The sequence below is a fragment of the Thalassophryne amazonica genome, chromosome 11 (genome assembly GCF_902500255.1).
Source record: "Thalassophryne amazonica chromosome 11, fThaAma1.1, whole genome shotgun sequence".
NCBI lineage: Eukaryota > Metazoa > Chordata > Actinopteri > Batrachoidiformes > Batrachoididae > Thalassophryne > Thalassophryne amazonica.
Window position 1 is genome coordinate 9,514,910 of NC_047113.1, and position 12,640 is coordinate 9,527,549.

A 12,640-nucleotide genomic window follows, 5' to 3' on the forward strand; every position below is an offset into this window, starting at 1 on the left:
TCCGAGCAGACTCTGTCTCAGCAAAGAGCCGTGCAGCATTTGGAACTGTGCCAAAGGAACAGAGGACGATTCTCGTTTATTTTTTTATTTTTTTTAATCTTTTTTTTACTTTTTTTTTATATAGCGACAAATCACAACAAACAGTTGCCCCAAGGCGCTTTATTTGTAAGGCAAGGCCATACAATAAAATTGACTTATTGAATTATTGACTGCAACAAGACATGAGTCCCAGTTAGCGACTTTAATACACACAAAAATGACTCATGATATTTTAATGGCTTTGAGAGGGGTTAAGAAACGGACTTACCGCTTCTGAAGAGCAGCGAATCAAAGAGCCACGAGCCACTGAATCGAAGCATCGCTTCATTCACGCTTCAAACTGGAGTTGCGCTGCAGAAACGGTCGATTACACAGTCCAAAATAAGCATAATGGTCCAAAATTATATCATAACAGACCGTAACGCAAGTTTGCACTGGCTAGAACCCTGTGTTACTAGTTGGCCCATTTGAATAGCCCCCTGGGTGCTCCAATGAGTACATACTATTAGTACATACTCAGTGGGCCCTGCGCCATTACGCACAGCGATCAGTGAAAGCAGACGGAGAGCCTCTGATGACAATCTCACGTGAAAGCTGTTTTAGGAGCAGCACAGAACAGTCCCAAACAGAGTAGAAGTAGAAGTTTGTGTTGTAACCTTTGTGTAATAGTAGACAGAAATTGCTTTGAGATGAAGACAAAAAAAAACAAAAAAAAAACGCATAGACCATTTTGTATATATTGTTCAAAATATTGTTTGAACCTTTCTGTTGTACAGTCTTTCACACAAGACCTCAAATTACCTTTATAAAGTGTCAAAACAGTTATTTATTATAGTTTGCTGTGTGTTTTGAATAAATGTGTGTGGAAAATTATTTTCTACTTTACTTTTTTTTCTTATTTTTGTTTGTAAACCTTTATTACACTTATAAAATACAACAAAAGCATATATATTCTGAAAGCACAGGTTGTCCTGAAAAAAAAGACATAAAACTTGATTGTGGGATGCAGGGAAGGCTGTTAACAGCAATAATAAAACATTTATGCCAGGTGAGTGAACTGTCCAAAAAATGCCCTCGGACACCCAAAGGGTTAAACAAACTGTTAATTTATTCCAGAGCCTAAAGACACATAACTTCAAATTTATTGTACATAATGCAAAATTAAAATTTAGCTATATTTAAAAAAACACCCATGCACTTTTCTCAAATTTAACTAATTTATATCCACTGCAGTTTTTCACTGGCTTAGCAATCAAAATCAAATCAAATTTATTAATTTATATAGCACCAAATCACAACTAGTCGCCTCAAGGCACTTCACAAACATCACTTAAAAGGCAGAATAAAATGAAATAAAGATTAAAAACACAATAAAAAAACTGTTAGATCTGTTTAAATCCAGAAAATAAATACTGGAAAATATAGCGCCTTGCAGTTTCGCGTTTTTTTTTAGTCCAATTTTGCATGCTTTTCTTTTTTTTTTTTCTTTTTTTTTAAACAGTGCATTGTGCTCTGCGTCCTCATCAAGCAGGCCGGTGTTCTGTCAAGATGACGGGACACCTGTTGCGGCACTGCGAAGGGAGAGTACGCGCATTGTGTTCTGCGTGTCTGTTTATAAAAATCTTCTCTCCCAGAAGAAAAAAGAGCGCCAACAACTACCCATAACTGTATTCTTCACTCGGAAGAAGACACCTGCAGCGAGGTTTGACTCAGTGGAAAAAGGCGCAACAGTGGCGCGCCGCCAGGACGAAGAGGCGCGATCAGAGGAACTGTAAAATACTGGTCAGTCACTATTAATAATTTCTTATGTGTCCAACCTCGTAGGTTGATCGCTAAAATTAAATTCGTTAGTTCTAAAAGCCATCATAATTATTTATAGGAAAATGTTCTATTTTTATTTCTCAAACAAATGTTTGGGCCTGAAAACAGGTTGGTCTTATTTTTCTACTAAGGCTTGAACTTTGAGAGTGTTTACACACAAGAGAAAAGTGAGAAAATGTTAATGCCTGTCTGAGAAAAGTGTATAAATTGTGTAGTGAGGGGTTTTACAGCCTTAAAACGTCTATAATAATTGTAAAAAATAACGCTGACTACTTCGCGGATTTCGCCTATTGCGGGCTATTTTTAGAACGTAACTCCTGCGATAAACGAGGGACCACTGTATATCTACATGAAAGGTTTATCTTTGACCCGTTGTGTGACTGTCATGCCCAATTGCGCTGTGTTTGCACTTGTGATGGAGGGCTGTATGTGGGGTTAATCTACTGCCTCGTGTCGTTTCTCAGATCAGTTGTTGGTTTGGTTTTGTGGTATGCAGGAGATCACTTGACCGACGGTCTATACGTTCAAATAATAATTTTAAAAATACTGTCATCACTCTTTACTCTTAGTCAGTCTCTTACAACGGTGTAGCCTAAATACACGAGCTTTCTAGGAGCGCACCCAATTCATTACGCACGCTCAGAGGCACGTACCCTCCGGTGTGCACTTTCTTTGGGGGGGGGGGGGGGCGACCCCTGTGATAAACTCATCGCCCCCTTAATATTTTTTTTCTGGCGCCGGGCCTGCACTGTTACTTTACAGTCAGGCTGCCAAATAGTGAGGCAGACATGTAAAATGACTGTCTGTGCACCAAATATAGTACAGACATTGCTTGATATATATTTAAACACACACAGACAAAATAATAACAACAATAAGAAAATAGAGATTAGGCTGAGCTAATTTTAAAATATATACCAAACAATATTTGTGCAAAATTTGTCACTTTCATCTTACAATACACAAGTATTTCAGATATCTGCTCTGCTATATGTCATACAAATGCAAATGAAGTGTTGCTGCTAGGCATGATATCTGAATGAATACACACACACACACACACACATATATATATATATACATATATATATACATACACACACACATATACATACATAAATACATAAGCAGTAAATATATAAATGTCACAATAATCTGAACAGCTAGTATTAACCCTCTGGGGTCTGAGGGCATTTTTTGGACAGTTCACTCGCCTGGTATAAATGTTTTATTATTGCTGTTAACAGCTCTCCCTGCATCCCACAATCAAGTTTTATATCTCTTTTTTTTCAGGATAACCTGTACTTTCAAAATATATATGCTATAGTTGTATTTTATAAGTCTAATAAAGGTTTACAATCAGAAATAAGAAAGGAAAAAGTAAAGCGGAAATAATTTTCCACACACATTTATTCAAAACACACAGCAAACTATAATAAACTAGTAACACATCACTCCTAAAAACAATCTTTGGTGTGTCACGTGAGGTGAATCTGCCCTACGGTTGGATTTTGGAAAACCATGTGATGGTGAACCAATTCCAATTGGACACTCACATTGCTCACGTCATCACACAGCTTCTATGAGGAGTAAAAAGATGGTGGACGTTGGCTCGAAAGTCCGGGGAGTTAACTTTTCAGCACAAAAAGTAAGTTTCTATCTCATATCATTAAAAAGTTACTTGGTCTCAGCCATAGTATATGACGGCGTCGGCCCCAGAGGGTTAAGGAATGGAGAGATTTTAACCAGCACCATACTGAAAACAAACAGCCTGAGCTTCAAAATTCCACGTTAGAAATCATTAAATTCCACCATTGTAAAGTCTACTTTTGTTTTGATAGAAGCATAAAAATGCACCCTCAACAAAAACGTAGATGAACAGTTAATACATGGCCCTTTTTTAAGACCTGAAAAGTAAACTTTATTTGTAAACCTACAGTCACATAACCTATAAGTGACGGAAAGCGGAAAGCGACAGCTTCCCGTTAATTTTCATCCCCATCAATCAAACAACTTTAACTTTACCTGCCACCAGCTGAATGGTTCACATGAGCGTCAGCTAACAAGTTGAGCTAGCAATTACTGACAGAAACATGAAGCTCACTACATGGCCAAATATGGAATGAAATATAGAATATAACAGGAACAGAAAACCAATTTTAAATCATCAATAGTATGTGTGACGATGGGGGGATACCAAAACTTTTCTCAGAAAATTAGTGATAAGAAACTCGAACCACTGCCTCGGAGCATTTTGAAACTTTTGCATCATCTTTTGGAACACTGTTCACTGCAAACTGTTTACAAACGCTACAGTACCGCATGCATAGCTTGTACGATATAACACCTATTCGCTGTTTCGCAGTTATGAATCTTGCGCCATCTTGTGGTCTGTGACTTACGCAAGGTCAGTTTAAGCAGAGTTACGGTTTAGGGCACAATGTAAACACACATCAGGAAGTATGGACAATAAGACAACGTCGGAGCACAGCAGAAGTTCATCACAGGTGCTCCTCTTCTAGATAACCCTCTCAACTTGAATGTGTAATTTTCGTGACATTTTCATGATTTTCGTCAACTCGCTGATGTGTGACACCATCCACATCCTCGCTAGCCATTGTTTACGTGGCTTTGAAACGCCGGTGTCAGCGATCAAATGGTCTCCCCTAAAAACCGGTCCACCCTGCCTACACTGCGCATGCATCATTTTGGAGCATCAGCAGTGATTCGACAATTATCACTTTGTTTCTCCTTAAAATTGCACCCCAGTCATCATCTATCTCAGTGACAGATATCTGAAGCTGTTGTGCAACAATCATTTCAACATAAATTCAGCATTATTTCATAATAAAAGACAGGGGACCAATCAAAGCATGACAGCAGCATGTCTGACTCTGACGTGCTGCTGCTGCACCTACTTCATTTCGGAGCGTCAGTTGCAATTCACAGATTATCGCCTTGTTTCTGCTTAAAACGGCCTCATTTCTGCTTAAAATTTACTTTGAATGATTTAAGAGGTTTTACTTTGTCATCTGATAGTTAATAATCACACTATTCCCTTTGATCGCTTTGGGTGTCGATTGTCAAGACTCAGAGTCAGTCTCAGACACATGGCATCGAAGGCGCAGTGAAGGCAGGGCGGACCAATTTTTAGAGGGATCCATTCGGTCAGGCAGCACCGGAACTGTGTTGGCGCCGCGGTGCATTCTGGGAAGCGTACCGAGCCACCAGGGGGATTATGGGAAACGTTAAAGCAGTGAATATGCTGTACATCCTTGTGATTTGATTGGTGGATTGTATGTGATACGACACTGATTATTTGTGCCATTGTATAGAAAATAGTCCAGCATATGAATTAACTTCAGACTTCAGACAACTTTAAGTTTTTTTTAAGTCATTTATTGTGCAATTTGGTTCCATTTGTCATTGATTTTGGTTCCATACATTTCACTCCAGTGAACAACTCTACTACCTTTTTGGTAAAATGCATCTATGATACAAGGAAGCTTATCGACATTGACTTGACTGATCTATTTAGGTGTCATATAAAACAAATAATGCATTCCATTCATGCAATGCAAAAAATATTAATTCCTTCAAAGATGGAATGTTTCATTCAATGAGGCGAATGTAAATATTCTTACCATTGCATTCATAAATGCTCTTTATTTGTATGCTGTTTCATGATAGAAATAATGAAAATGTTTTAACCCCTTAACGCCTATTGTCGCATATATGCTACAATATTTGACTCAAATATGCAACATACCAAATTTACCAGTATGCCTGTTGTCGCAAATTTGCAACATACCATTATTATTATTATAACATTATAACATAAATTATTTCCATAATACCAGAATTACTATTTATTTTTTTGTGCAAAAGTGAAATTAATAATCTCAACATTATTTACCATCTACTTAAAGGCAAAAACACACACAAAACATTTTTTTTATATACAGTAATATAAATTCAGGCGTTAAGGGGTTAAACTGAAAAATATTCCTGCATTTCTGAGAATTTATTTACTTCTCCCATTTTATAAAAACTCAGCAAAACATCATTACAGTGCCTGTCTCCTTGGGGGGGGGGGGGGGGTTGCCTCATTGTCTTTCTTCTAATTAATTAATAACAGAATAATTACTTTAGCACTGTAAATTCTGAATTGCAACATCAAAACTCACCTCTGTTCACATGCAAGCATTGTGGAGTAAGTTTACTTACACCATTTTTTTTAATTGTAACACCAGCTTCTAATCGTATTTGAAAGAACATTTTTCATTTTCTACACACAAAGTAAAAAGGTAATGTTAAAAGAGAAAAGCGCAGGTTTCAGCAAACAGCATTAAAATGTATCTTTAATATTACTTCTGCAGTATAAACAAGGAAATACTCAAAGTTCGAAACTCTCGGTTTCAACGTCGCCTTTCAATAACTTTCAAGCCTTTTGTTACTTAGCAACATCAGGAACTGATAACTCGCCAAGACTGGTGCGACAACCACTGTTAATAAATAAACGCGAATAAGGAAAATAAAGCCGTAACGCTGGAGCTGTGCCGACTGTTTCATACAAAATGTATAAATAAATGTAACCGAGTTTGAAAGAAAGTTGCTGCATGTTTTGAAAACAGAGAAAATGTCACATACGGGAGTGTTTATAGGACCATTAAGCGCGCGGCAGCTTTATTTTGGCCGGCTGGCTGCGCGTGGACACAGTCGACATGGAAACGGAACGAATTGGCGAATAAATTGTGGGCACGTCAGATTAACACAGCAGCCGGTGGGTTCACAAACAGAACTCAGCACAGAGGAAGCACGTGTCAGAACTTTAGAAGTGAGCGGCAGACAGTAAACAAACCCCGGTAAGCGCCACAATGGCCACACCGCCAGCAGCAGGCCCGAGCAGCCATGTCTGAGCCAGCTAGTTAGCATTAGCATAGCTTTCCCAGTGGATAGCCGCGGCTAAACTTTTCCTTCAAATCTGTGATTTCCCGACCTCGGCATGGCCGTTGTGGCTGACCCGAGCTTCAAACGCTGACGAGAGAAAAATAACAGATCGTAATGCCCCGAAGCGAAAAGTGAAATCCCTCTCATCCTTACCATTTTTGATGACAAAATCAGAGCAACGTTCCAAATTCAGCAGATTTCTTCAGCAGTCCCCTTTGCTAGACAATGAAATCAGAACGTCCGATCATCAATTCTAATCATGATTGTGACGTAGTTGGAGACAGGAGCCAATGGGAGCTCAAGATCATGGCTATGACATTCGGAAAGGGCTGAAAGCCTAGACCCGCGGCCCCGCCCACCGCTGACTTTAGGGTGCTACTGGGGGAGGAGGGAAGTCACAGTGTTCTCAGGTTAGAGATGCAATTTTTAAAGTTCTTACTTTAGTTGCGATTTTGAGGATTTCTCCTGTTTCAAACTAGGCTTTTTTACTGAACATTTCACATTTTTGCTTTACTGTTTATGTTTATTGATGATTATTAATGAAAATTTGCAATTCACATAATGTTAAACATCTCTGCTGCACCTTAGAGACATTATATTAATATATATATATATGTTTAACAAGGATTTTTCATTAATTATGTACTATTTTTTACAATTAATAAATCTTTTGTTCACACAAGGTTGCTAAGCAATGTTATATGGACTTTTTTCTCTTGAATATTTCAGTTTTTCTGGTCTTAATTTAAGATGTTATGCAGTTTAAGAATATGCATCACATCTGTATATCAGTAAAAATAAAATTCATATCTCTCTATATATTGTTTCCACAAAGAAGCAATGTTTTTTTTTTGTTTTTTTTTTTTTTTGTTTTTTTTTTTTTTGCTATCGTGTTTTTTTTAAGTTGTTACTGAATACGTTTGGACAAAAATAATTTTGGATGACACGTCTAAAGAAATGCAATAAATATAACATTAGATGATAACGTTCATACAATGCAAAAAATAAAATAAAATAAGAAAGGAAACCAGAGAAAGGAAATGAAAAATGTTGTGGTTAATAAAAAAAAAAGCGTGATCGTGTGTAAGCAGAATTGTAAACATAAAATCTGAATTTATCAGAGCTGCTCTATTCATGACGTCACCTGTGCTTCAGGTGCGCAGCAGGGGGCGGTGTTTCCCAGAGTTGGGCCCACAGACCATGCAGCAACGCCTGATGCTGATTTCCTCATCCGTTAAATGTACATATGTATATTAAAACACACACACACACACACACACATACGATCCCATCTCAGTAACACATACACACAATGCTAACAGGCACTACAGTCAGACACGGACATGACATTTACTTCAGTCAGGGAAAAATAAAGGCAGTGACAGGCCAGTGATAATAATAACAATAACGTTCCTGTGATGTTTCTGTGAACAGTTTCGTCAGGTCGTTCGTGCTTGCTGTGCTTGTGATCGAGTCCATCTCCTGGCCACAGTCACTGGAGGTATTTTAATGTAAAGGTTTTGTGTGTGTGAAAATGAGGAGACATCCTCCCTGATGTGCGTTGCACCATTCCCTGCTCTGTATCATAAGTGGTGGTGGCCTTTGTGATGCTGCAGCGGGGGGGGGGGGGCTCGCTTCATCCTTCGGTCCCAACGAAGCCACTTCTCACAGCGCGCGGGCTGCTGGCGGGAATGCACGAGGACAGAAAGAGAAAAGAGAGGAAAGGGAGGGGGGAGTGCGCCTGTGCGTGTGTGCGCGTGGATTGCACCACCGCATCCCGTTCACCGTTTCTGCAGGCGGCCGTGCTCCGATGGAGGGAATAAAACTCACTAGCGTTTCTTTATTTTCTCAGATTTATTTGCTGCCGTGTCGTTCCAGATGTGACTGACAAGTCGTTTTATGACGTCCGCACCGAGTTCCTGCGCCGTTAACCTCGGAGAGACTGTGACACCATGGCTTTGGTTATGGAACCTATAAGTAAATGGACGCCAAAGCAAGTGCTGGACTGGATGAAAGGTAACCAAAAAGAAAAAAAAATGACATTTGCTTCATTGCATCGTCAGAATGAAGATGGTGTCTGTAAGCAACGGAGGGTCAGCGCCGCGTGCGTGTGCGTTCTCCTTAAACGAAATTTGCAAACTGATGCGTGATTTCGAACCCCACTGTAAGTGATCGGAGTCCGTACTGTAAAGTTAGCGCCGGCACAGAAGCAGGCAGCTCGTGTTGAGCATCATCAGTCCTGCAGGCTGCAGCTGCAGCAGTGGAACATGCTGTGTGTCATCCCTCACTCCTCGGCGTGCCGTGCGCCCCAACGCGCCCACCGTGCCTTTACGCGCTGTGTGTATGTGCGGTTGCCTAAGTGCGTGTGATTAATGTAAATAGCTGCATGGATCCCCCCAACACCACGTCCCACCCCCGCCCCCCGAGGTCCAAACAGCAGCCGTACAGTCAGATTCAGCACCTCGGACAGCGCAGCGCACCCGCCGAATAGAGGCAGCGATCGCTCGCATTTTACAGAAAAAAGGAAAAATAATCATTCGTTTTGTGTTGCTCTCTTTGGTGGTGCTGGGTTTAGTCCTTTCAAAGAGACTGAGCATGAATGAGTAATCACCAATCATGCGTATGCGCCCTTGTGTGTGTGTGTGTGTGTGTGTGTGTGTGTGTGTGTGTGTGTGTGTGTGTGTGTGTGTGTGTGTGTGTGTGTGTGTGTGTGTGTGTGTGTGTGTGTGTGTGTGTGTGTGTGTGTGTGTGTGTGTGTGTGAGCTGTTGTCACACACACTGGTCAGTGAGGGAGCTGTGAGACAAACTGTGGCTGGCCAACAGACAGAGAAGTTCCGCATTACTTTGCGGTTTGTCTTAACATATATGGTAACATCCAGATGATTGTGATTTTTGTGATCATTTCTGGATTTTGTTCCCCAAATATTTTTTTCCAGGTCGTTTCTTAGATTGTGGCTTGAGGTGAGGATACATTTGTCATGCATAGTGTGACATCCCTGGTTTTATAACTGGACTTCCACCCTCTGATCTGTGGAGTTTGACATGATGACATCTTTTTTTTGTTGTTGTTTTTCATGAAGAGATGCGGTGTGTTGAAAATTCTCCCTATCGCATACTTCAGAACCACTACGGCTAAATTTTGCAGAGATTTGTAGCCAGCTGTCAGTCAGTTCTTCCAGTTGCGCTATAACAGCCAGAGTCAGGGTTAAAAACACATCTAATGAGTGTAAACCAGACTGGACAAACCAAGTAACAAATAATAAATGCATACAGTGCATCCAGACAGTATTCACAGCACTTCACTTTTTCCGGATTTTGTTGTGTTACAGCCTTATTCCAAAATGGAGTGAATTCATTTTTTTCCTCAACATTCTACTCACAACACCCCATAATGACAATATGAAAAAGTATATATATATATATATATATATATATATATATATATATATATATATATATATATATATATATATATATATATATATATAGCAAATTTATTAAAAATAAGAAAACTAATAAATCTGAATATGATGCCACAAGCTTGGGGCACCTATCTTTGGGCAGCTTTGTCCATTCTTCTTTGTAGCAGCTCTCAAGCTCCATCAGGTTGGATGGGGAGCGTCAGTGCACAGCCATTTTCAGATCTCTCCAGAGGTGTTCAAGTCAGATTCAGGTCTGGGCTCTGGCTGGGCCACTCAAGGACATTCACAGAGTTGTCCTGAAGCTGCTCCTTTGATATCTTGGCTGTGTGCTTAGGGTCATTGTCCTGTTGAAAGATGACCCATCATCCCAGTTTCAGGACAAGAGCGCTCTGGAGCATGTTTTCATCCAGGATGTCTCTGTATGCTGCTGTGTTCATCTTTCCCTCAATCCTAACTAGTCTCCCAGTTCCTGCTGCTGAAAAACATCCCCACAGTACGATACTGCCACCACCATGCTTCATTGTAGGGATGATGGCTGGTTTCCTCCAAACATGATGCCTGACATTCACGCCAAAGAGTTCAATCTTTGTCTCATCAGGACAGACTATTTTGTTTCTCGTGGTCTGAAAGCCCTTCAGGTGCCTTTTGGTAAATGTTTTGGAGCTGGAATGCTGGAGCTCTGACATGGGTGACTATTGGGTTCTTGGTCACCTCCCTGACTAAGGCCCTTCTTTCCCAATTGCTCAGTTTAGACAGCTGGCCAGCTCTAGGAAGAGTCCTAGTGGATCCAAACTTCTTCCATTTATGGATGATGGAGGCCACTGTGCTCAGCTGGACCTTCAATAGGGCAGAAATGTTTCTGTACTCTTCCCCAGATTTCTGCCTCAAGACAATCCTGTCTTGGAGGTCTACAGACAATTCCTTTGACTTCATGCTTGGTTTGTTCTCTGACATGCACTGTCAAGTGTTGGACCTTATATGTAGACAGGTGCGTGCCTTTGCAGATCAAGTCCAGTTAACTGAACTTACCTCAGGTGAACTCCAATTAAGCTGTAGAAATATCTCAAGGATGCTCAGTGGAAACAGGATGCAGCTGAGCTCAGTTTTCACGGCAAAGGCTGTGAATACTTGAGTACATGTGATTTCTTTGTTTTTTTAAAACTTTTAAGAAATTTTCAAAAATCTAAAAAAAACTTTTCACATTGTCATTATCAGGGTTTTGTGTGTAGAATTTTGAGGAACAAATGAATTTCACCCATTTTGGAATAAGGCTGTAACATAACAAAATGTGGAAATGCACTGCACATTACAACACAATTGCACCCCGCTGATTTTACCTCTCCTGAAGTGGCACACAGCAGCCACGGAGAATATCCACCTGTCTGACACTGCTCAGGCTTCACAAATCTTCATATGCTTTGATACTCCCAAGTTCCCAACATTTGACCTGGTAGTCATGAAATGCCTGATCGCCTTCATCACATTTTTGTGTCTTGATTCTTTCATTTGTTCCCATTAAGATCATGAGTAGAGCCGTCCACTTCAGAAGAAGTGATACACAGCTGCTTCGGGCTTCATACGGCTTCATAGCTTAAATATTTCCACTTTCCATGAGTTCCACCCGATGGTCATTAAACATCCTATTTCCATCCTCTCATTTGTGTTGCTTGATTTTTTTTCTTTCATTTGTCCAACCACAGACAATAAGCTGTATAAGCTATAGCAGTGCTAATTGCCTTTTGCTCACATCACAGCCATCCCATTGAGATCATTAATCTCATCAAAATAAACTTGCTGGCTTTCTCTGAGGCACATGTGGAAGTAAAGTTTAGATGTCAGGCACTGTAAAGGACAAGGAGGAAAAAATAAATCGCCGGACGTTACAGATGCAACTTACTCAAGGTTGATTTTGCCCACATTCCATAGGGAGAATTGATTGGTGGTTTAAATAAACACCAGTCTCGATGTTTTTAGAGTTTAGTAGCTTGGAAAATGCACAAAACTGTAATTTGCTTTTCTGATACCATGTTGACCCATTTATGTGCTCAATAATCAATGATTCTTGAGTTTGTTGAAGCTTTCTGCAAAAATTCACAGGGGGCTCCTCCAACCAGTGTTCTTCACCATTATAAGTGTATTCATTTATCTCCAGTCAGTCTGTCTTTTCATCTATCTTTTTGCAACCCAATTCCAGTGAAGTTGGGACATTGTGCAAAATGTAAATAAAACAGAATACAATGATTTGCAAATCCTCTTCAACCTATATTCAATTGAATACACCACAAAGACAAGATATTTAATGTTAAAACTGATAAACTTTATTGGTTTTGTGCAAATATTTGCTAATTTTTAAATGGATGCCTGCAACAAATTTCAAAAAAGCTGGGACAGTGGTATGTTTACCACTG

At 39.9% G+C, this 12,640-nt stretch overlaps 2 protein-coding genes across 2 annotated transcripts in view; one reads left to right on the plus strand and one right to left on the minus strand.

Moving 5' to 3' along the window:
* Positions 1–7,152, minus strand: part of hdx (highly divergent homeobox) — a 76,153-nt gene extending 69,001 nt beyond the window's left edge. Inside the window, 1 exon segment of the mRNA XM_034181853.1 lies at positions 6,964–7,152. The gene's annotated coding sequence lies outside the window, so the exon portion shown is untranslated.
* Positions 7,153–8,668: 1,516 nt separating this feature from the next.
* Positions 8,669–12,640, plus strand: part of si:ch211-26b3.4 (connector enhancer of kinase suppressor of ras 2) — a 438,839-nt gene continuing 434,867 nt past the window's right edge. Inside the window, exon 1 of the mRNA XM_034181376.1 lies at positions 8,669–8,826. Coding sequence (XP_034037267.1) covers positions 8,763–8,826 — 64 coding nt within the window. The 5' untranslated portion in view covers positions 8,669–8,762. The remainder of the gene's footprint in view (positions 8,827–12,640) is intronic.